The 24,092-nt window shown below is 44.2% G+C and overlaps 2 protein-coding genes across 2 annotated transcripts in view; one reads left to right on the top strand and one right to left on the bottom strand.

The window, feature by feature from the left end:
* The window catches only part of LOC146187821 (uncharacterized), a 250,092-nt gene extending 236,671 nt beyond the window's left edge, over nt 1–13,421 (bottom strand). Inside the window, exons 1-3 of the mRNA XM_084604926.1 lie at nt 13,347–13,421; nt 12,502–12,736; nt 12,152–12,402 (exon numbers count right to left, since the gene is read on the bottom strand). Of these exons, the coding sequence (XP_084461052.1) occupies nt 12,152–12,402; nt 12,502–12,736; nt 13,347–13,421 (561 nt within the window). The remainder of the gene's footprint in view (nt 1–12,151; nt 12,403–12,501; nt 12,737–13,346) is intronic.
* A 959-nt stretch (nt 13,422–14,380) lies between these two features.
* On the top strand, nt 14,381–17,862 carry LOC146187820 (uncharacterized). The gene is made up of 6 exons (XM_084603537.1): nt 14,381–14,580; nt 15,509–15,697; nt 16,071–16,190; nt 16,348–16,546; nt 16,935–17,032; nt 17,435–17,862. The coding sequence occupies exons 1-4, from the start codon at nt 14,433–14,435 to the stop codon at nt 16,413–16,415; spliced, it is 525 nt and encodes a 174-aa protein (XP_084459663.1). The 5' UTR covers nt 14,381–14,432; the 3' UTR covers nt 16,416–16,546; nt 16,935–17,032; nt 17,435–17,862.
* Nucleotides 17,863–24,092: the final 6,230 nt, after the last annotated feature.

Here is a 24,092-nt window from a genome sequence, read left to right as displayed (position 1 = left end):
GCCTAAGAAGCTCATCGCCACTATACCCATTAGCTCTCAGGGCGATTTCTGCCATTCAAAAGGGCATAGCCACACTGTCTTTAAATACGAATAAAGTGAGTATTTGTTGTCCGCAAATTTTGTCGTCATCATTGCTTGAAGACTGGTGCGAACAAGGTAAAATTAGTTAGCATCTTGTTTGTAGATCAGCTCAATGTTGCACAGAACTTGAAGCCGATTACAATTAACCACATTTGAATAATACAATTATTTTTATTTACCAAATCTTTATTAAGGTATTCAATATTTTCAGAAATAATTTACCTATCGATGCATATATTGGCTCCATACAGGTAGCAATTGATACCAGGTTTCTGCAGCAGTAAGCACTAGCACCTATGTAGTGAGACCCTCTAGGCCATGTAGTATTTTATACTAAAGAAAAGGTTGCACATTATACTAACTTCTCAATGGTAACCCATAATAAGAACTAGGTATATGTTGTAATAAGCACTACGTTCTATGTAGTACGAATCTCTAGGTGCGGTAGTACTGCGTACTACCTAGAAGGTAGTGTATTCCACTACCCATAAATGGCAAACTATAATGCACGAAGGTGTTGGTGTTCACTAACCTACTACTAACTGGCGCTAGTACTGCTCACTAACTTCCTGGGGTAGTAAATTTCACTAGCTGTATTTTTACTACCTCGAGTTACTAAGAAGGTAGTGATCTATGGGACAAGTAAAAGGTTAGTAGTTACTTAGTGAATTCACCAACCTTTTTTTTAAGAGTGCACGGTGTACCTTGTATACTACGCCCGGGTATCTTGATATATCTAGACGATCTTTTACCCGGACCAGCTGTTGCTTCAACTTGCTGGCTTATGGGACGGAGGCCGGGGCCTCCGCAAATAAAGACAGGCGAAGTGACACTGTATCTTCGCGGCTTCAGCTGCCAGGCGGATAGCTTGCTGCTGGTTGGCGGGGGACTCGCTCCGCAGTAGCGGTTCCCAGGCTTCTCTACTGTTTATGTTTTCCTTGGCGTCAGGGGAATCAAGGGGTTGCCAGATTACATGATCCAGAGTACCCCTTTCTCCGCATGGTTTCGCATTTATCGTCCGCCTTTTCCTCCACTTGCATGAATCGGCTGGTAACGTGATGTCCTGTCGTGACGGTACATCACGCGTCCCTTGTCGAACACAACCAGCATTTCATTGAACGCTTCAAAGTTCACCGGCGTTCTATAATTCATTTACAGAAAAGGAAAGGCGTAGTATCTATCACTCGCGGAATCCTGCTATCATCCTTACGGTATAGACAAGGGGAGTTATGAAGAACGTTTCACAACATAGCTTGAGAAAGACACGCATGTTGAATCGCAACGCTGACTTTGTTGTTCCACCTAGACTCCATTTTAGCAGAATGATGCTGCAACTGAAGGACAATTATGATGAAAATGACTTTCAACCGGATTGGTTTCCGCTGGTGACACGGTGTTTATCTTTGCCTGCCTTTTATTTCTGTTTCCTGTTGTGCATCTCAGCAACGGCTGAATGCATTGTAAATAGTTTGTGTACATAACCTTTTCTGTACATAACCACGTGTAATAAATACCATGTCAGAAAAAAAATAATCCGGGGAGTGGCGTAGTTCGTGAAGCGCTGGGCTGGCGATCCAAAGAATGGAGGTTCGCTTCCCTCTGAAGGCAAGGTTTATTCATCATCATCATCACCCCACTGCAGGGCGAAGGCCTCTCCCATATTTCTCCACTTAACCCGGTTGGGAAGGTTTATTCATACATGTTTAACTTTTAAAAGCGTGACAGCTCTGCTGACAACCTTCTGTCGACAACGATGAGGCATTAGAGGCTTTCGCCTTAAAAGTGTGACAGAAAGTGAGACAGACAATGCGCATTTCCATTCCTCTAAACCAATCGATTTTCATTTCGGACAAGTCACACTTTACCAGCTGGGCTCTGTGCGAGTCTCTGAATGCTAAGCCATGAAGCAGGAACCATGCCAAACAATGTTTGCACCGTTCATTCGATTAAGAGGACCCCGGCTAAGGTTTTGTTTAGCCTTTCATTGCCTCCCCAGAAAACAGTCGCCGGTAAAGTTCCCTGCAAGGCAAAGCTTTTTTGCCAAGCTCTAGCGCATCGCTCAGTATATCGGACGCACGAAACTCAACTGCATGCACTTGGAAAGCTAGATCCCAAACTTGAGTTCAGTGACGTTCCGGCTATCTCATATAAATGCATTTCTCTGCGTATGTCATTGAGAGCACCGAATTAATACTGATGGTGATTTATGCAACTGTCCTCCAGTCACCTTTATGAGTGTCACAGGACAGTGTGCATGTATCAATGTTGACTGTCACATGAATCGATGATCTCATAATTGTAATCAGTCGTCTTCGTGCAAACCAGGCTATTTTCAGACGTTTACATTCCGTTCGATAAGGATGTCATGTGCTATCGCTTGTGCTTTATGGCAGACAGGAACTAAGGCCAGTTTTCGTATCTGCTTCATCAGTGGCATTTGGAAGCATCTTGAAACATTATGGCAGGTGGACAAAGCATGAAACGCATCGCCACTGTTTGGGAATGGCAAGTCAAGACTTAAAGAGGGAATACCTGCTGTTTAGTTTCTGAACGCGTTTCCGGGTGTTTTGACGCAAATAAAGTACTTATTTATCGAGCGAACATTTGCCAGGGTGATTTGAATGCAGAAGCACTAATACCTGCATTCTGAATTTCGCAAGTATCACTTCGAATACTCCTTCAAGTCTCGAGACAACAAGAAAAAAAAAAGATTTCGAGCCAAGGCTTTGCTGGCGACTGCGTTAGCCCACTTCTCAATATCGGCAGCCATTTGAAGCTGGAGGTCTCTCACGCTGCACTTTGGTTGTCATCTTCTGCATTGTGGTGCTGTCTTACGGGAGGGGTCTGTCTTTGGACTGCAACTTACACTTTGTTGTCGTGTCCGGTTACAGCGTTATACTAGAGACCGTAACTATTGCTCCTTCATCGTAGTAAAACTACGCATTCACCCCACCCCCTCCTCCTCCCTGCCGTTAACTACTAAGCTAAACGTTATAACGCTTCGTAAAGCAAATATAAAGAGAGAGAAACCTAGCTATGGAGAATACTATACTTCTCCATGTGCAATCTTGGTTAACAAAGCCATCATTCTTTGGCTGTTCTACTAAGCTTTTATGTGATGCGCATCTGCAAAATAAAAATAACCATGTGCCGGAGTTCCTGGGTTCGATCCCAACCGCCGGCGGCTGCGTTTCTATGGAGGCGAAACGGAGTGGCGTCCGTGTGCTGTGCGATGTGAGTGCACGTTAAAGATCCCCAGTTGGTCGAAATTACTTCTAAGCCCTTCACTACGGCTCCTCTTTCTCTTTCCCTCTTTCACTCCCACCTTCCTCTCTACCATTACGGTGCTGTTCAGGTGTCCACAGAAGCAAGTGTGACAGATACCGTGCCTTTCCTTTGCTGTGAACCAATTATTATTATTATTATGTTTTATTCTGTTTCTTTGAGCGCGACAGAGTTAAAGGTTCCGATGCACAGGAAATCTCGCGCTGGCATCGACGCTGTGGGAGAAAAATGGCGATAATTGCGCCGACTCATGGCAGCTTGCTTGGCCTAGCATGTGTCTCGATGCATTTCGTCTCCGCTTTCAAAACAAGGCGAAATGCATCGAGGCACTCTAACGAGTACTGATTCTTGGATTGTTTGTGGTAGTTGGCGAGATCACATGACATAAGAAAGTTGGTGGCAGCTGTCATCTCGTCTGAGACGGTAAGTTGGAATGAGAATAGACCTTCGATTGCCCTTGTATGCCGAGTCAGGCACTTTACTCATCGGCTACGCAGTCAGCGCGGATTCATATCTCGGGTGGTCGCCTACACTTTCGCGTCATACCACGGAAGGTGCAGCCGAAGTGTCGCCCTTCTTTTTTCACATCCCTTCATGTTCTCAATAACTCTGTGTTTTGTCGCACAATTTTGGTGGATTCAGGGGTGCCAAATATGCGCTGCCAAGGTAATACGTGGTTATACGGTATACGTGAAGAAGTTTTCATTTATTTCATCAATGGTGAACTTTCTGTAAACTTTCATGTAGAAGGGTTTTTTTCTTGAAATGAGGCCCAGTCTGCTAAATGCAGCTGCAGATTCGATGTTTTATAGAAGTGAAAAGAGGTGGGGGGGGACATATACTCTTAAGAACTGGCGGGTGACCACTTCCGTATGGATTGTATATCAAATCCCCTTTAGGATACCTGAAACACAGATGGTGTATTTAAAGACAAACGTATACAGCCAATAAATCTTGTAATATTGTTGCGAAGAAGATCGGCAGTGGCGCGAGAGGAGCCCTCGCGGTAGGCCAGACATAAAATGGTTGGTTGGTTTGTGGGGTTTAACGTCCCAAAGCAACTCAGGCTATGAGAGACGCCGTAGTGGTGGACTCCGGAAATTTCGGCCACCTGGGGTTCTTTACGTGCACTGCCATCGCACAGCACACGGGCGCCTTGCTTTTTCCCCCCCATCGAACAGCTGCCGCCGAGGCCGGGATTCGATCCCGCGTCCTTAGGAACAGTAGTCGAGCGCCGTAACCACTGCGCCACCCCGGCGGGGTAGACATAAAATCATCGTTCATCCTGTCACCATGTTGTGCCGTCTCTTTGCTTGTCACCACGTAACATTTGGTTGGAGGTGCGGCGTACATCATCCCGATCCTCGCCTTGGAGCATCGACGCCATCTGTAAGCCGGGACCATTGACCGAAGGCCCAGGGACATCGCTGAGCAGCTCCGCCCCAGCCCTTCCTGCTCAGACCCCACCAACTACCACCTCCCAGCCCCCAGCCCGGATCTGAGGACAAGGAGAACAGACAGACCAACCAGACCCGAGACGAACGACCCGAAAGACTCGAAGGGCCCAAAGGAACCCGACATGAACACGCAACATCCGCCCAGCCGCTCGTCGCGACCTCGAGCCTGCGGTCCCATGGACTCTGGTGGCGGATGGTTGACAGCTCCAGGGGAGGCGGATCACCCAAGCATCATCGTGTTCATCGTCATCGTGGTGGCACGCGCATCATTCTCTTCTATCTTTTCTTGAACATCTATACCATCACGTCACCATCGACTTCAACGAAACGATCGGGACGATCGCTCGGTGGCCCCGGGAAGTGTTGCGAAGAAGAAGATGGGCAGTGGCGCGAGAGGAGCCCTCTCGCTAGGCCAGACATAAAATCATCGTTCATCCTGTCACCATGATGTGCCGTCTCTTTGCTTCTCTCCACGTAACAATAGTAATGGCCATAGTAATCAATTCATGATTACTTTTAGCGGGACATGAAACTCAGTACATGAAGAAAACTGTCTTCATAAATGTGCGGAACGAACGAAGCACACAAATAAAGCATGTGGAGTGTTTCGTCGCTACCCGAAAGTGGAGTCACGCTTTCCGTGTCGTTACTGGCACTGATCCCGATGAATTTTACAGACTGATCTACTACTGCTCAAATTCCTTGCGTTCCTTGCCATCATTTCAGTGGTTTTTCTAGCCTTGCATTTCTATATTCATTAATAGGGACAGAACTTCTTAATTCAGTGCTGTTGTTTCCATAATGTCATAAAGCTGGTAGGTATTTTTCACTGTCTAATTCTCTTCATGTTTTTTTTTTTATGTTTTCCTATTATACTCGAGCATTCAAATAAGTAATAATTTTTCTTTCAATGTCACAGGGTTCTTTTTTTGTGTTCTTAATGAAGTTAGTTTTTTTTTATTTTTGATCAGTCGCCTGTAACCTACCTCCTCTCTAATAAATGCTTTCAACGGTATTTCCTATCAATAAATAAAACAAGGGGAAATATAAATACATCGAGTCATTACAATCTTTATACTAAAATGAAGCACACATGCTTCCGTTAAAAAGTATTTTCTACGATGTTAACTACAGCAAGCAGCGCCTGAAATAAAACTATTAGCTTACTTACGATCAGAAGAATAAAGCTTGAACACGCTTGTGCCTTTTGGGGCCTTTGCCCCAAAGTTGACAATAACGCACCTGCGTTCAAACAAAGCAGATGAGTTTGTTTTAGATTTGGGTTTATCGTGCTTGCGAGCTCGTCAGCTGACCCTTATGAGATAACACAACATTCCAGCACTGAAAATAAGAACGGGATGAAATACCGCCTGACTGGGGAGGACGTCTGAGCAAAAGGAGACAAGCTGGCCAGTAAACAACTTATTGCAAACTGTTATAGAGCATAAATACTTAGGCTTGTATATCACTCCAACTCTATGCTGTGTGTTGGCATCGGCAAGTCGATTATGTTTCTGCGAAGGCTTGCAAAATTTTGGGTTTTCTGCGTCATAAAACAAAAATGTTTCCGCAAGATTCTAGAGATATACTTTGTAAAACTTACATTAGGCCCGTGCTGGAATATGCGTGTACTGTATGGGATCCACCGACAAATGTTGATAAGGTCAAATTAGAAAGAGTTCAGAACTTGGCAGCCCTCTATGTTTTAGGAAATTATACTAAACAAACTAGCATTACCAGTGTAAAACAGAAATTACAATGAGAACCCATTGAAGTGAGAAGAAAACGGAGGCTAAAATTATTTCACAATATATATCACCAAAGAACTGCTATTCCTAGGGACAAATACATTTTCTGTCCACAATATAGATCCGAGAGAATTGATCACGATTATAAAGTCGGTGAATTCAGAGAGAGAACCGGATTGTTTATATTCGTTTTTTCCACACACTGTTCGAGAATGGAACGCCCTCTCTTCATCCTCCGTTCATATATCTGTCAATGAAGTGTTTGCATCGTCTTTGTAACTGTTTTTTTCTTATGCTTTGTAGAACTGTACCCCCCCCCCCCCTTGTAATGCCACAGGTGGCGCTGTGGGTAAATAAATAAATAAATAAATATCTTTTTGGCGTTTCGGTTCCCAGCACGGGGACCTTGTTCACCATGCACTTCAGCTGGGTGCATCCTATCACCTGGGAGAAATCTGTTGTCAACAGTTTATTGCAGCGTGGCATAAATGTGTGCACAACGGTTGAAAAAGGCGAGAAATGACACTGCAAGCTGTGGATGTTCTTTCGTCAAAACAACGGAACGAATACAACCATGTCGCGAACGACCAGACTTCTGCCCTCTTCTGAAGAAAACCGCTTTTGTGAAGTGTATTTCGGGACCCAAGGAATGTCTTGTCTGCCTATTACTCGATGACGCGGCACATGTACCCGCTCCCCCCCCTCCCCCTCCCCCCCCCCCCCAAAAAAAAAAAAAAAATGCGCCGTAAACTGTGAAGCGTGAATGATGAGCCACCGAAGGAAGCATTCCTTGGAGTTGTCTACGCAATCCCGTGTGCTGACTGCAACGAAGTCTAAATAGGATAAGCAGGTAGCTGAAAACTAAGAAACGATTGCAGCAGCAAGGTCGAGGCATACTTAAAAAAAAAAACGGTCGAATAACGCTTAGGCAGAGAATGCAGTTCTGAACGGCTGCAACATTGACTGGGACAAGCGAAGGATCGTCGCTACCGACAAAGCGACTGCATCACGCCTATATATGGAAACACTAATCAGACAGACTACATCACGCACGCCAGACAGACAAGGTGGACAATGAAACCTGATGCACGCATGTTCTTTGCGGGGATTATCGACCCGCGCTTAAAACGACCCACTTCTGGCGATTATTTTGTGAACAATGCCGCCGAGATGTGAGCCTAAACATCAAACAGAAATACCATTTTTTAATTGGTCAACATAGTCTTTTTTCCCTCGAATTGCAACCCTCTAAATACGACGAACAGTTTGAATTGGATTAGAAAGCTTTTCAGCCACATAGGTGAGTACAGGTAAGATGCAGCTGTTATGGGGCTGAAACGTGGAGGCTAACCAAGAGGGTTCTACTTAAGTTGAGGACAACTCAGAGGCCTATGGAACGAAAAATGGTAGGGGTAACATTAAGAGATCGGAAGCGTGCAGAGTGGGCCAGAGAAATAACTCAAGTTACTGACATTCTAGTGGAAATTAAGAAGAAGAAATGGGCATGGGCAGGACGTGTAGTGCGAAGAGAGGATAACCGATGGTCGCTTAGGGTAACAAACTGGATTCCAAAGGAAGGAAAGCGCAGCAGGGGGCGGCAGAAAGTTAGGTGGGGGGATGAGGTTAAGTTCGCAGGGGCCAAGTGGATGCAGCTAGCACAGAACTGGGTTAATTGGACAAATATGGGAGAGGTCTTCGCCCTGCAGTGGGTATAGTCAGGCTGATGATGATGATGATGATGAGAAAGCTTTTATTTTCACCATTGAAGGCTTACATTTTTCGTCTTCCTAAAAGCGGATGTTAATCGCTCTAGATCCTTACCTTAACCTCGTAATACACTTCTAACAAGGCGTCGCCGCGATAAGTAGCTACCTTTTTGACAATTCTAGAATTTAGCTTTCAGAACATTTTTTTTTCGTCATCTCAGGAGGAAAATGATGATTCATTTTTTATACATCTGGAGGATCGATGCAAACAACCAGCAGCATTACACTGAATTTTGTTGACTGAATCGTGACTTGCTTGCAATAACAATTGATGATGTTGCTGCTTTGAGTAATGTTTCTGCATTTCAAACCGAGTATTTTTTTATGAACTTTTTGCGCTTGACCCACGGCTTTAATGAATATTTTGGTATATTTAGTAACTTTAGAACGTGATTTTATTATTGCAATACGTGATTGTGGAGATTATTGTTCTTTGAGCGCAAAAGTTTATGATTTTATCGAATTTTGCGCTGCATCGATACCAACATTCATCTAAGTTGTCTAGAAGGACAACAGTTCTAAAGTTATCCGCTGCTTTCTCAACTGAACTCAACATGTTTCACTCGACCATGACTCCCTATTTTATTTAAATGCATGATTATACCCCCTCTTGGCGCCATGTACTACATACCGGTCATTCAAAAGCCCGTTAATGATCATGTCTATTTATTTCCGGCGTTTTAGTAGTTATATATTAAATGAAAAAATGACTTTTTTGGCCTTTCTAAGACGGAAGAAATTTTTCATTTATATGCACAGGTAGGATACAACATTTAACATATTGGTGCATTATGCGCCATAAAATATTTGTTTGGTTTAAGAATTATTAAAATGATTTTCTTTTTCATTACAGATAAAGCGTTGTGTATTCTTAGTCTGAGCAAAGTTTGCTTGAGATGAACTAATTTTTAATGCTGATACCTGCTCTCTGTTCCTAAACTCATAAAACTTATAAAACCGCAAAATCATATAAGCGTGTAGGATGGGGATGTATCAAACGCATAATGTTCACTCACATACAATATCAGAAAGCGTCAAAAAGAAAGGACTTTTTCGCGGAATAAAATTACATATTAAAGTGAAGCCGGTAATATAATCGAATCGTTGCTTGGGCCTAGCAGTTTAACTTCTCTGCGTGTCATTTGACGCTGATAATGCAATTTTTTTCGTGACATATTGACATAGCGGGGATGGCAGCACAGTAGGCACATAGGGTGTTAACGGGAAGACTAAGTAATTTCAAAAAATAGTAGACTCAAAACATACAAACAATATTTGTAGGAGCACAATCTCTGCCCCAGCGGACATAACTTGCTGCAAAACGTCTTTAATTATGAGTGTAATTAACAAAATTTTAATAATTAAATTTTAAATTATCTTAGTTGGATGGTTAATTCCAATGGGAAGTTTGATGCCGTAGACGAGGCGATGCCATACAGTATTTAAAATGAATGAAAACTCATTTTCTGGAGCTATGCAGCTTGATGAAATCTAACGTTTTTTTTCCGCACGCAACCGAAACTGAGCGCACGAGGAGCGCCGGAAGTATGGCGCAAGCGCAACGTCCGCTGGTGACGTGTCACGCTGAGTGCAGTGCCCTATTCGAAACGCTAATTTCCTTGGCTAGGAAGCTTAGGCGCTTGAGTTTAGACCGCGTCCGGCGTTGTCGCTTGCTTCGTCGCTCGGCTCGAGAAAAGGATAGTCATTGTCAGCCGCGAGGACATCGGTTCTGAAAGCCCCGATGGGCTGAGCCCCAATTTTATTTTTGTATTCGCCACTTCTGTTATGGCTGCCCAGCGAGCTCGATTTGAGTCGTGATGATGCATTCATTTACTCCTTAGGTTAAGCTTACAGTTTCCTATAATCCCTGCATATGGGGTGAACGGTGTCCGAAAAAATGGTTTGTCCGCGTAGCAAGGGTTTTGAGTGGCAGTGGCTGTATGCTATCAGGCTGTTCTTGCGGTTGTTCTAAGCATGAATTAGTTCCTATTTTTCAAAAAGCGTAGAAGTTTGAATTTGAGACGTCTTTTTTTAGGTGCACTTTTTTGACAAGGACATCGCAGTGCAAGTGTTTCAAATCACTTCAATGTGTGAAAATGCCGCCTGAGATTAAAGCCTCACGCCGCATCGTGTTATTTGTAAATGTGGCCACGCCAGCGCAACTCCGATACTCCACACTCGAGAAGGTGGACATTGTGATCGCTTATTTTAGCGTGGTAGTGGACGCGGAGCTGGCATCCATACTCTATGCTGTCCAACAACCTGATCGCGGTGTGCCGTCCCTTCCCCCATTGATACCGATATTTAATCGATTTAAGACTACTGTATCAGTCCATGTTCACAAAAAGAAAAGTCCAGTGGGTGAAATTGATGACTTTGATGTCCTCGCAACGTTGCTCTAAGGCCAGGAGCAACTGTTAGGTAAGTTGCCGATGCGTACAGAGCCAGCCCGGCTGCACTTTGGTCATTTTCATAATTCCAAACCCTATGTGTGTCTTCAAATGAATCGGAAACCGAATGACTCTGAAAAACGGATTGAATTTGGAAATGGCGCCTAATTAAATGTAATGACTAGGAATGTCTGCACAAATGCTATGGATAAACGAGGCCTAAGCAGGAACTCGAGTGTTAATTTACACAAAACTCATTATTGGCGCGAAAAAAACCCACATTGGCTATACGTCAGCACAAGCATCAAGTAAGACTGTGAGCAAATGTTCAATGTGACATTTATGACGGCCGTTTTGTCGGCCCTTATTTCATCGACGGAACCCTTAATGGGAAAAGTACACATACTGCGTTCTAAACGGCGACGTCTCTGAATTTGCAGCTCAGCTATCACTGGTGTTGTAGAAGAAAATAATGGTTTTAGGCTTCAGCATGAAACAGCCCCGCCGCATTTTCTCCTTTGGCCTTGTAATTTTCGGACAGAACCTTTCCCAACCAAAGCATTGGGCGTGAGAGAAAAACAACCTGACCTTCACCCAAGTTATCATCACTGAACAGCTTCCTCAGCGCCCAGGTAACGCAAAACATTGCCTAAACGTTGCCTGTATGTATGAACTTCCACACAACGTAATGCGACAAAATCTCACATTGCTGCGACGTTGCAAGACATACGTTGCCCTGACGTTTAGAGTTTACGTCATCATAACGTTTATAGGCATACACAGCACTGACGTTGGGTGTACACATCTCACCAACGTTTTGATAACATTGCTATTGCAACATTTATAAACAGGCCGAGTTAGATATTACTGGCGAAACTAATAAAGCTGCAAAAGTGAAATGCGAAATTCCTGGTTGGACAAGAATATATGCTCAAGTGATAAATGGCAGCTTTATAACATGGAAACAATTTTAGATAGTAATTATTTTCCAACAAATCATCAGATCACAATGGTCAAAAATATCACAAACTATACTTTTATTAATTTGCAATACTGTTGAGAGCCCAACAGACAGTGAAAATTATATCATGGACATGAGTGCAAACAAACACCGTGTTGTGGGAATGGTTTTGTCATTGTCAGAGAGTACCAAGCAAAGGTATGGTTTTACAATGGGAGCGCACAAAAAATAGCATCTGCATTTTTCTTGACCGGTAAGCACACACATTTTGTACCAATTTCATTGATGCTCCACGTACTCAGACCCCGTGAAAGTCCTCGGGCTCTGTAAACACCTATGTCAACAGACCACAGCGTTGCATCATGAAAGTAACATCGGCATAGTGCTGCCCGCAAATAAGGACGTCGCCTTCAGCTGCTATAAGATTTCTTATTAGGACAAAATTTCCACCCGTTATCCTCACACAGCTGTTTTTTGGCTTTGTAGAAAACACTTTTTTCCCAATCGTAGTCTTACTGAATCGCTGCCCCCGGAATGTTTCAGGGACTAGTCCATTCATGTGAATATTGGACAGCTTGATGCCATCACTTCTAGGAGTCACTGGTTGCTTGAACTGCTTTAGTTCAGCTGCTCGCATAAAAATTTTTTCCGTAAGAAGGGCATGGCCTCTGGCCAGTCGCTTCAGCTTTCCTAGAAAAGCTTCAAAAGGAAAGGCTGAAAATATGGCAATGTGGCAAAACCGTCGCACATCATCTTCCAGATGCGAGAGGCTATGTATGCTAACATTTTAGATGCCACTGCCATAAAGCTTACCTGCCTCTGTAACGAAGCTAAGTAGCAGCTGCTCAGCATATTCACACAAAGTCATACAAAGATCGGGTGAGGCCAGTATTGTGATGGTAGAACTTAGCTTCAAAAAGTGCGTGTAAAATGGATGAGCAAGGTGTTGCTTCAGAACAATGGGGCCAAAGTAAACAAGGAAGTTTCTATACTCGGATGCCTTCCAAAATTCTAGAACACTCAGGGTCCTTGGAATGCGCTGAAGCTCCTGTGGAGTGTTGACAGCCAAAGTAACTAAGTTCTCAGAAATGGCCCTACGTGCACTCAAAGGCAGCATTGACACTGATGGGGCAGTTGATGTCCAATGCTGCACTAGAAGTCTTTTCATAACTCTTAAGCAAACCAAACGCATATAGTCTAGTGGGAACCAGTCTGATGCCCAGCTTGAGCAATGGTGATGTGCAATTGTGATGATCAGGCTGTGTCATGTTGAAGTTTTCACCTGTACGCGGAGGGGCCAACACATCAGGAAATATACCTTTCCTATGCTCTACAGAGTACATGCCTTTTTGCATGTACTTTTCACATGCATAGTATGCTGCATGTCTCTTGGTACATTTAAGGAATGCCTGCGCAGGCATGTCGCAAACAAATGCATGAACAATCACTAGGGAACACAGCTTCACCATGGTGCAGTCCAAGCTCTAAAAGTGAACACTCTCGGGTTTTGAGTCCCCCATGTAGAGAGCTGCAAGGAAAGGTTCATTTCGCGAGCTTTCTTCGGCCCGCACAACCACAGGCCAGAACTGTTTCGACGAACTCCTAGATAAGGGCACACCATCGACGTTCATCGTCAGGGAAATCACTGAAGCGCTCACTGATATGGCTCCACTTTCTAGTTGCTGAATGAGGTTTCCAGTGACGCCAAAAAAGCAGTAAGTGCCACTTCCCATGCCGGTGACTACTGGCATGAGGCGTCCGCAGCAGTGTTCTGGCATCAGAAGGGAGGTCTGGGTGGTGCGGCTGCAGAATTTTCAGAAGCTTAGTGATGTGGGCGGCAAAAATGTTGTTATCTACAGCCCATGAACGAAGTGGGTCGTGCAAAGCCGGAGCTAAATCCACCTCACTCTCGCTTGACGAAAAATCGCGGAGCTCACTGCTGCATGAATACTGCTGTAGAATTTGTTCTTGAGACTCGGCAACTTCGCCAGTTGGCGGTGGATCAACGGGGCACAATGGAGAAACCAATTCTTCATCGTCATTGCTATGATAACTGGACTCACTGCTGTGAAACACCACCCTCTCAAAATGTTCCTCGGCAGTAGCTAAGTTTCAGCTTCTAAGGGACTGCTGTACAGTAGGGCTATCAGATTGGCAAAGTGCTGCTATTTTGGTTGCCCTGCGTCAGAATTTCTGTCTTCTTCCAACATCAATGATACACCACTATGTCCTCTCCATCGCCGATAGACACAGCTTTACTCGCAAACACGAGCGGTACGCATCATGGTGCACTGAAGGTCATCGACGAATGAGCAGTATGATCACTTGCTTCAGCTACGCACAAGTATCGGGGTTATAACAGCGCAACGCTGATACAACATGATAAGGCGTGTTCAGGAGAAAAAGCCACTTTTCCGCGCTGCTACACAAGCATTACCCATGAGATGCGAACACACACTGGCTGGGCTTGAGCTTGGCTCGACTACACCTCGTTTGTGTGCCATACATTGCTTGTCTTGGCCAACGAAAGCGTTTATGTAATAAATAACCATAAATAAACAATTTTTTGCAAATAAAAAAACTTTCACGCAGTAAATTACTAAGCTTGAACATTAGCATAAATTAACAAATATTTATTTCATATTATTTTGCTGCGTTCAGGCAGTTCAGGCTTGGTTCAGGCGGTACCACATTCAATATGGCGGGACAAAAGAAACACGACGGCATGGCTCTTGTGGGGCTTTATGGAGCTTTTTCGCACGTTATGCCTTGTCTTGCCACTTGCCTGTGCTCGTGTGCATTTTGACTTTGAGTGCCTTCGTGCAGACTTCGCAGCCGCATTTCACGTGCGAACTCAATCTTCCGACTGCATGCACTGTTCATCGCTCACAGGTGAGTTGCTATTGCTTTGGTGACCTCCCTTTTAGCTTGTAGGCATATCTCAGACTGCCGCATCTGGAACCACATTGGATGCGCCACGCGTTTTCTGTTTATTCCTTGCTGCTTTGTTAATCATGAATTTCTTTGTCATTAACGACTGGCCATGCATTTTCGCAGCAGAACAGTGCTGCGCTGCCCCGCATCACAGATGTTCAGCAGAGCTGCTTGTGTTCTGATCAGGAGACAAATGCTGAAATTATTTTGCCTCTTAGGCGTTAGCGTGACACTGTCACGGTGACCACACCGCCAAAGTTGTCACGCCCGTGGCAAGAGCCGCATCATTAGGTCTGTGTGACCGATTAGTGTCATTAATCGTTTGCTCGAAGTGTGACTGAAAATTCATCTAGTTTGATAGCCCACAGGCCGCCGGTTGGGGCCACCAGCCAGCCATCTCGCTAACTAACTTGCTCAGTGTATGTATGCGCCCTTTGCCATTCCGGTTTAGCATTTTGGCGCTTTGTGTGTGTGTGTGTGTGTGTGTGTGTGTGTGTGTGTCATCTGCGTGGACTGAACATAGTTGGAAGTTAAGTATGCTGAAATTCTTTGCCACGACTGTGTTGCGCTGTTTTTACTTTAGAGATCAGCAGTAAACTTCTTGTTGATGAAAATTTCTTGCACATGCCGAGTAGGAGATAGTGTTTGCAGCGATTTAATTTCCTGAAACGCCAGCAATAAGTGTGCAAAGAAAACTAGTTTCAATGACATGCATCTCGCTCAGCTGCTGGCAAAATACACACTGACCATAAATTGACCCTCATTGATTGGAAACTTGAGCAGTGAAGTGCAACTCATTAGTGTCTCTTCAACAGAGGCACTTAGAAAATAATGCCTTTGACTTGGCACTAGTGCTTGTTATGCTAACTGCGCTATATTCTTGCAGGATGTTCTACATCGTCGAATTCAGCAGTGCGGACGGAGTTGCTGCCGTCCCCAAAATTCTGGGTGTGGAATGGGGAAGCATTATGGCTGCCATACCGAACCCCGTCTCGTTGCCCAAGCGCTATAAAAGACTGCGAGGAGCCTGGAAAAGAATGGATTGCACACAAATGCCGAATCTTAGGCGAGACTAGTACGTCATTTTTTTTTTGTCACAAGATAGTATTGTGATTATAGGGTACTGTTGGAGCTTTAGGTTCTTGGTTGTGGCAGTGTACAAAGGCAACGATGCACATAAGTTAAGCACTGCCAGAGGGGAGAACTTTTGAGCCAAAATGGTGAAATAATCACACATCATCTTAATTCAATGACTCTTATCAGTAATCGTGTTTGTTGCTCATTGGCTCAAGGTTCCTGTTATAGTGATATTGTTATGCTCTTATTTTAGTAATATTGTTGCTAAGCAGTTGTGAACGTTGCCTTTTCACGGGTCTGCTTACTATTTTAATTCAGTTTCCCTTTAGCCGTGTCATTCAATCTTTCTACACTGAACTCTTTGCTTGCAGCAACATATGCTGACGCAAAAAGAAGAGAGAAGAAAGCTGAAGAGGTGTCAGATTTGACAGCTGATGAGGAACGGCTGACAAAAAGGCCGAGAAAGCCCACCAAGAAGACGTTGTATGGAAGTACGAGTCCAGTTTTGCTGCTAAAATGTTTTTGCCTGATATGTTTACACTTTCTATATTAATCATGCATATTCCATTTGCTTTGCTGCTATATTTGTGAATGTTACTTTAGCAAGCCACTATTGAAATAACTGAATTGAAACATTTTTAACTGCAGTGTCGGATGAAGACGGCAGCAACGTCCCAACAAAAAAAAAGGAAACAGAAGGCTCTTTTTGTTTGTGAGGAAAGTGAAAGCAATGAAAGCTGCGATAATCATCGCCTACCATCTACAGTTCCTACACAACAAGCCAAGCAACTACCATTCGTTGGCCGTCCTCCACCGAGACCAGCACAAGCAGAAAGCGGCATCCAAGGTAAAAACTTGCCTTGTGCCTGTAGTGGGTGTTGTAAGCAACATTTTACTGTGCAGTGCATGTTATAGCTCTATATTTGTGGTTTTATTCTGGCACAAATATATATTTGGCTAGTTTTTAAATTCTGGCCAGCAGTCCATTTTTGCTGCTGCGTTCTAATGTATTTTCTAATTTTTTTTCTTTTGCTCATTTAAGGGCTTCTGAAGAACCTTGTGCAAAAGGTGTGGATTCATTGAGTCGTATAATAGATTGAGATGCACAATTCAATGTATTCATAAGCGTGTTCACAGTTCATAACAGATGTAATGGGTTTTGTTAATTTGTAGTAAATATCAGTGTGTGTCTAGGTTTACTGCCCTAAGTCTGTGATATTGTTTTGTTTGCGCAGTGGCCCTCCGGCAGTCTTGCCTGTTGGGCAAGGAAGTGGACATGAGACATGACATTGGCGACCATTTTCGCTACGCACCAGCACGCTGCAAAAAAATGGTAGGTCTGTTATGCTGTGTACGGAAGCTGGACTATCATTTAGTCTACTTGTGCATCAAGCTGTGCAAAAACTGGACTTGTCACAGTCACTTAGCTTACCAGCATATCATATGGAACAGCATAGGCAAAACCTATGGGACATAAAAGTAAACTTCTAGGATATAGTGTAAGGCCATCAATGTTGCATCAGCTGTAATTTTGATGGTTTTAAAAGCGGAAATTCAGTGGGTGTCCTGGTGTTCTTTATTTTTGTACTATCTGTCCAATAAATATTGGCACGCTCCACACACAAGTAATTCTGGTCCTGCAAATTTAGTTTTAGATGTCTGATTACTTTGTAAGTGCTGTCTTGAATTTTGGCTGAATAATAATCTTTTTTGTGTTTTTGTTCTTTTAATTTAGTGGCCTAATTCATGGAATGGATGACCTGGCAGCTATGTGATTGCTCGTTTCTTCATGGAATTGCTGACTCAACAGATGTACAATCATGCCAAATAAATTGTGTAAATGATCTCACATGTGCACCTGACGTAATTTTTGCACTGGCTGTGTCATTCAAGTGACCGGTCAGCAGTCAGCAGACCACGATTACTGCGTAACTGCCTTTTGGTGTGTGCCTTGTCGACATATAAGCATACATTAGTCACTTCAGGAAGGCAGAACGCACTCATGCACGATTCATCAGCTATGGCTGCACCTTGTCTAGTAGGAACAGATGGTGCGGGTTATGTAGCTTTTGCCTAGAAGCTCCTTGAGGAAGGTACCGCATGCATTGTTTAGAATACATTAAGGCAATGTACAGGCAACGTTTCTTTCGTCATTTTTTGTTGGTATAACGTTGAAATAACATAACGTCAACGTTTTCAGAACGTTGTAGAAACATTAGTGCATAACGTTATCTGGTGATAAAAAATAGTGACATTAGCAACAATCAGGCAACGTTGCTCTCTGACATTTGTGGCCATTCAGATAACGTTCCAGTGACATTTTGCGTTACCTGGGCGGATACGTTAAGAAGAACGTTTTCAACTTGACAGAAATAATGCAATGGATGCCAATATGACAGCATAAATTCAACAGCAGTCGCCACGCTGTCAGAGAATCGTGGTGCGTCCCTTTCACAAAGGTAACGACGAAATTAAAAAGATATAAAAGCTCCCTCCGGAAGTAATCCAACGGGCAGAGCGCCAGGCCAACGCTTATCAAGGCTCTCAAAATCGGCGTTCCCATAGCTAACGATGACAATCCTTTCCTTGCGCCGAGGGACGACGATAACACCGAAAGCGGTCTAAACTCAAGCGCCTAGGCTCCCTAGCCAGGGAAATTAGCACACGCGTTTCGAATTGGACGCTGCATTCATTACGACACGTCACTTGCGGACGTTACGCTTGCGCCATTCTGTCGGCGCTTCTCCTGAGCTCAGTTCCGGTCGCGTGCGGAAAAAAAACCATCGGATTTCATCGAGCTGCAGAACTCTAGAAAATGCGTTTTTCTTCGTTTCAAAAACTGATTTGGCATCGTCTCATTCACGGCATCAAACTGTCCATCGCAACTAACCGCCCAACTACGATAATTAAAAAGGGGGGGGGGGAGGGGGGGAAAAGCTCTCGCGAAAATGGGGTCAATCGTCTTCTGCTATATAGAATTACCCATAAGTACTTCCTCGTGACTGGAACTATTGAAGATAAAGATAAATCTGTTCCATATCGCAGGCGAAGTGATAAAACCGCGTGCCGGCACTTTCAGAAGATTTAGCAAGCACTAAACACCCTGGCGCTAATTCGAAGGTAAATATATATCACTCTCTAAAATGGCGACCTCGTCTTGGAATAAGGATTAAAAACATAACCAATCACCCCAATAATCAATAAAGCGTCCGGACAGTCGATCATCAATGCCTCTTCACATTAGATACACGTGTAAGAGTTCAGCAGTTCAAGATTCAAAAGAGCCCCTCCCCTTCCGTGACACAAGGGCGGAGTCAGCCTGTTCCGCGGAGCCTTCCCTTCCCGGTGTAGAGTTGTTAATCAATTAGAGCTCGCAGCGCCGACGCTGTCGCGCCAGAGGGAGGCGCGCCGCCATCGCGAAGTGCTGATTACTAATTCCAAAGCTTGATCGTTAGTAAACTGATTAATGAAGGCGCGGCGTGGCAAATATGTCTGCGCGAGGCATCTCTCGTCACACGCATCCTCCTCGCTGCTTTTGCCTTTGGTGACGCTCTGTTCTCTTGTGCCGCCTGAGGTGCTGCTGCAGTCATTAATATCGGTCACACAGGACCTCATGGAAGTTCTCGGGGCCTATTTATTATCGTTTGGAGCAGCGCTCAAGAAGGCCGCGGGGCTAGGGATTTTAAGAACTCTCATATCATATCAGCCTCCAGGAACGTGAATTTGAGCGAGGTCGCTTTCGTTTTTTATCCGCTGCACGAGTTGCCCTTTTTGCTTTGGCCGTTCTTCCTTGGCCATTATTCATAAGGGGGAATGAGGTTCGTTAGAGGATCCAGGTCCGCACGCAGAAAAGACTGCAATAGCGATTATTCATTTAGAGGCACGAAAGGGAAGGCTCCTGGTGAGGGAAGACAGAAAAGTGAGAGGAGTCGAATCTCATTCTGCCCTGAAATAGCGTGAGAAAAGGCGACGGTGGCACGGCTCTCTGTGGCCATATCCGCATAGCTTACTCCTTGCGTTATTTAATAAGAATAATAATATTAATAATTGGTTCACAGGAAGGGAAAGGCGCTGTATCTGTCACACTTGTGCTGTGGACACCTGAACCGAGCTATAAGGGAGGGAGGAAGCTGAAAGTAAAAGTGGAAAGAGAAACAGGGGAGTCGAATTGGAGAGCTACGGAGTATTTAGACCACCTGGGTATCTTTAAGGTGCGATGACATCGCACAGCAAAAGGACGCCTCTTCGTTTCGCCTCCATCGAAACGCAGCCGCCGCGGTCAGGATCGAACCCGGGAAATCGGGCACAGTAGTCGGGTGTCTTACCATCGCACCAGCGCGGCGGGGCCAAAATACGAACAACGTTATTTTTCCAATCCTTGGAATTACAACCTCCAAAAAGCCATGCGCTTATGGCGACTGCACGCTTCGCATAGACGCTATTTTTCCAATCCTTGAAATTGCAGCCGCCAAAAAGCCATAAGCTTATGATGACTGGATGCTTCGCACAGGAATTTTTCCAATCCTTGAAATTCCAACCTCCGAAAAGCCATACGCTTATGGCGACTGCATGCTTCGCACAGACGTCATTTTTCCAACCCTTGAAATTGCAACCTCCAAAAAGCCATACGCTTATGGCGACTGCATGCTTCGCACAGACGTTATTTTTGCAATCCTTGAAATTGCAACCTCCAAAAAGCCATACGCTTATGGCGACTGCATGCTTTGCACAGACGTTATTTTTGCAATCCTTGAAATTGCAACCTCCAAAAAGCCATACGCTTATGACGACTGGATGCTTCGCACAGGAATTTTTCCAATCCTTGAAATTCCAACCTCCGAAAAGCCATACGCTTATGGCGACTGCATGCTTCGCACAGACGTCATTTTTCCAACCCTTGAAATTGCAACCTCCAAAAAGCCATACGCTTATGGCGACTGCATGCTTCGCACAGACGTTATTTTTGCAATCCTTGAAATTGCAACCTCTAAAAAGCCATACGCTTGTGGCGATTGCATGCTTCGCACAGACGTTATTTTTGCAATCCTTGAAATTGCAACCTCCAAAAAGCCATACGCTTATGGCGACTGGATGCTTCGCACAGGAATTTCTCCAATCCTTGAAATTGCAACCTCCGAAAAGCCATACGCTTATGGCGACTGCATGCTTCGCACAGACGTCCTTTTTCCAATCCTTGAAATTGCAACCTCCAAAAAGCCATAGGCTTATGGCGACTGCATGCTTCGCACAGACGTTATTTTTCAAATCCTTGAAATTGCAACCTCCAAAAAGCCATACGCTTGTGGCGATTGCATGCTTCGCACAGACGTTATTTTTGCAATCCTTGAAATTGCAACCTCCAAAAAGCCATACGCTTATGGCGACTGGATGCTTCGCACAGGAATTTTTCCAATCCTTGAAATTGCAACCTCCGAAAAGCCATACGCTTATGGCGACTGCATGCTTCGCACAGACGTCATTTTTCCAACCCTTGAAATTGCAACCTCCAAAAAGCCATACGCTTATGGCGACTGCATGCTTCGCACAGACGTTATTTTTGCAATCCTTGAAATTGCAACCTCCAAAAAGCCATACGCTTGTAGCGATTGCATGCTTCGCACAGACGTTATTTTTGCAATCCTTGAAATTGCAACCTCCAAAAAGCCATGCGCTTATAGTGACTGCATGCTTCGCACAGAGGTTATTTTTCCAATATTTGAAATTGCAACCTTCAAAAAGCCATACACTTTTGGCGACTGCATGGATCACAGAGATTGGTGTTTTTCCAATCCTTGAAATTACAACCTATAAAAAGCCATATGCTTATGGCGACTGCATGCTTCGCACAGAAATTGTTTCCAATATTTGAAATTGCAACCTCCAAAAAGCCATACGCTTATGGCGACTGCATGCTTCGCACAGACGTCATTTTTCCAACCCTTGAAATTGCGACCTCCAAAAAGCCATACGCTTTTGGCGACAGCATGCTTCGCACAGACGTTATTTTTCCAATCCGTGAAATTGCAGCCTCCAAAAAGCCATACGCTTATGGCGACTGCGTGCTTCGCACAGACGTTATTTTTCAAATCCTTGAAATTGCAACCTCCAAAAAGTCATACGCTTATGGCGACTGCATGCTTCGCACAGAGGTTCTTTTTCCAATATTTGAAATTGCAACCTCCAAAATCCATACGCTTATGGCGACTGCATGCTTGGCACAGAGGTTCTTTTTCCAATCCTTGAAATTGCAACCTCCAAAAAGCCATACGCTTATGGCGACTGCATGCTTCGCACAGACGTTACTTTTGCAATTCTTGAAATTGCAACCTCCAAAAAGCCATGCGCTTATAGTGACTGCATGCTTCGCACAGAGGTTATTTTTCCAATATTTGAAATTGCAACCTTCAAAAAGCCATACGCTTTTGGCGACTGCATGGATCACAGAGATGGTGTTTTTCCAATCCTTGAAATTACAACCTATAAAAAGCCATATGCTTATGGCGACTGCATGCTTCGCACAGAAATTGTTTCCAATATTTGAAATTGCAACCTCCAAAAAGCCATACGCTTATGGCGACTGCATGCTTCGCACAGACGTCATTTTTCCAACCCTTGAAATTGCGACCTCCAAAACGCCATACGCTTATGGTGACAGTATGCTTTGCACAGACGTTATTTTTCCAATCCTTGAAATTGCAACCTCCAAAAAGCCATGCGCTTATAGTGACTGCATGCTTCGCACAGAGGTTATTTTTCCAATATTTGAAATTGCAACCTTCAAAAAGCCATACGCTTTTGGCGACTGCATGGATCACAGAGATGGTGTTTTTCCAATCCTTGAAATTAGAACCTATAAAAAGCCATATGCTTATGGCGACTGCATGCTTCGCACAGAAATTGTTTCCAATATTTGAAATTGCAACCTCCAAAAAGCCATACGCTTATGGCGACTGCATGCTTCGCACAGACGTCATTTTTCCAACCCTTGAAATTGCGACCTCCAAAACGCCATACGCTTATGGTGACAGTATGCTTTGCACAGACGTTATTTTTCCAATCCTTGAAATTGCAACCTCCAAAAAGCCATACGCTTGTGGCGATTGCATGCTTCGCACAGACGTTATTTTGCAATCCTTGAAATTGCAACCTCCAAAAAGCCATGCGCTTATGGCGACTGCGTGCTTCGCACAGACGTTATTTTTCAAATCCTTGAAATTGCAACCTCCAAAAAGCCATACGCTTATGGCGACTGCATGCTTCGCACAGAGGTTATTTTTCCAGTATTTGAAATTGCAACCTCCAAAAAGCCATACGCTTATGGCGACTGCATGCTTCACAGAGACGTTATTTTTGCAATTCTTGAAATTTCAACCTCCAAAGAGCCATACGCTTATGGCGACTGGATGCTTAGCACAGGAATTTTTCCAATCCTTGAAATTGCAACCTCCGAAAAGTCATACGCTTATGGCGACTGCATGCTTCGCACAGACGTCATTTTTCCAACCCTTGAAATTGCAACCTCCAAAAAGCCATAGGCTTATGACGACTGCATGCTTCGCACAGACGTTATTTTTGCAATCCTTGAAATTGCAACCTCCAAAAAGCCATACGCTTGTAGCGATTGCATGCTTCGCACAGACGTTATTTTTGCAATCCTTGAAATTGCAACCTCCAAAAAGCCATGCGCTTATAGTGACTGCATGCTTCGCACAGAGGTTATTTTTCCAATATTTGAAATTGCAACCTTCAAAAAGCCATACGCTTTTGGCGACTGCATGGATCACAGAGATGGTGTTTTTCCAATCCTTGAAATTACAACCTAGAAAAAGCCATACGCTTATGGCGACTGCATGCTTCGCACAGACGTCATTTTTCCAACCCTTGAAATTGCGACCTCCAAAACGCCATACGCTTATGGTGACAGTATGCTTTGCACAGACGTTATTTTTCCAATCCTTGAAATTGCAACCTCCAAAAAGCCATACGCTTGTGGCGATTGCATGCTTCGCACAGACGTTATTTTTGCAATCCTTGAAATTGCAACCTCCAAAAAGCCATGTGCTTATGGCGACTGCGTGCTTCGCACAGAGGTTATTTTTCCAATATTTGAAATTGCAACCTCCAAAAAGCCATACGCTTATGGCGACTGCATGCTTCACACAGACGTTATTTTTGCAATTCTTGAAATTTCTACCTCCAAAAAGCCATACGCTTATGGCGACTGGATGATTCGCACAGAAGTTATTTTTCAAGTATTTGAAATTGCAAGCTCCGAAAAGCAATACGCTTATGGCGACTGCATGCTTCGCACAGACGTTATTTTTGCAATCCTTGAAATTGCAACCTCCAAAAAGCCATACGCTTATGGCGACTGGATGCTTCGCACAGACACC

The sequence above is a fragment of the Amblyomma maculatum genome, chromosome 5 (assembly GCF_055883805.1).
Source record: "Amblyomma maculatum isolate TAMU_Amacu chromosome 5, ASM5588380v1, whole genome shotgun sequence".
NCBI lineage: Eukaryota > Metazoa > Arthropoda > Arachnida > Ixodida > Ixodidae > Amblyomma > Amblyomma maculatum.
This window is presented reverse-complemented; position numbering and strand designations above follow the sequence as displayed.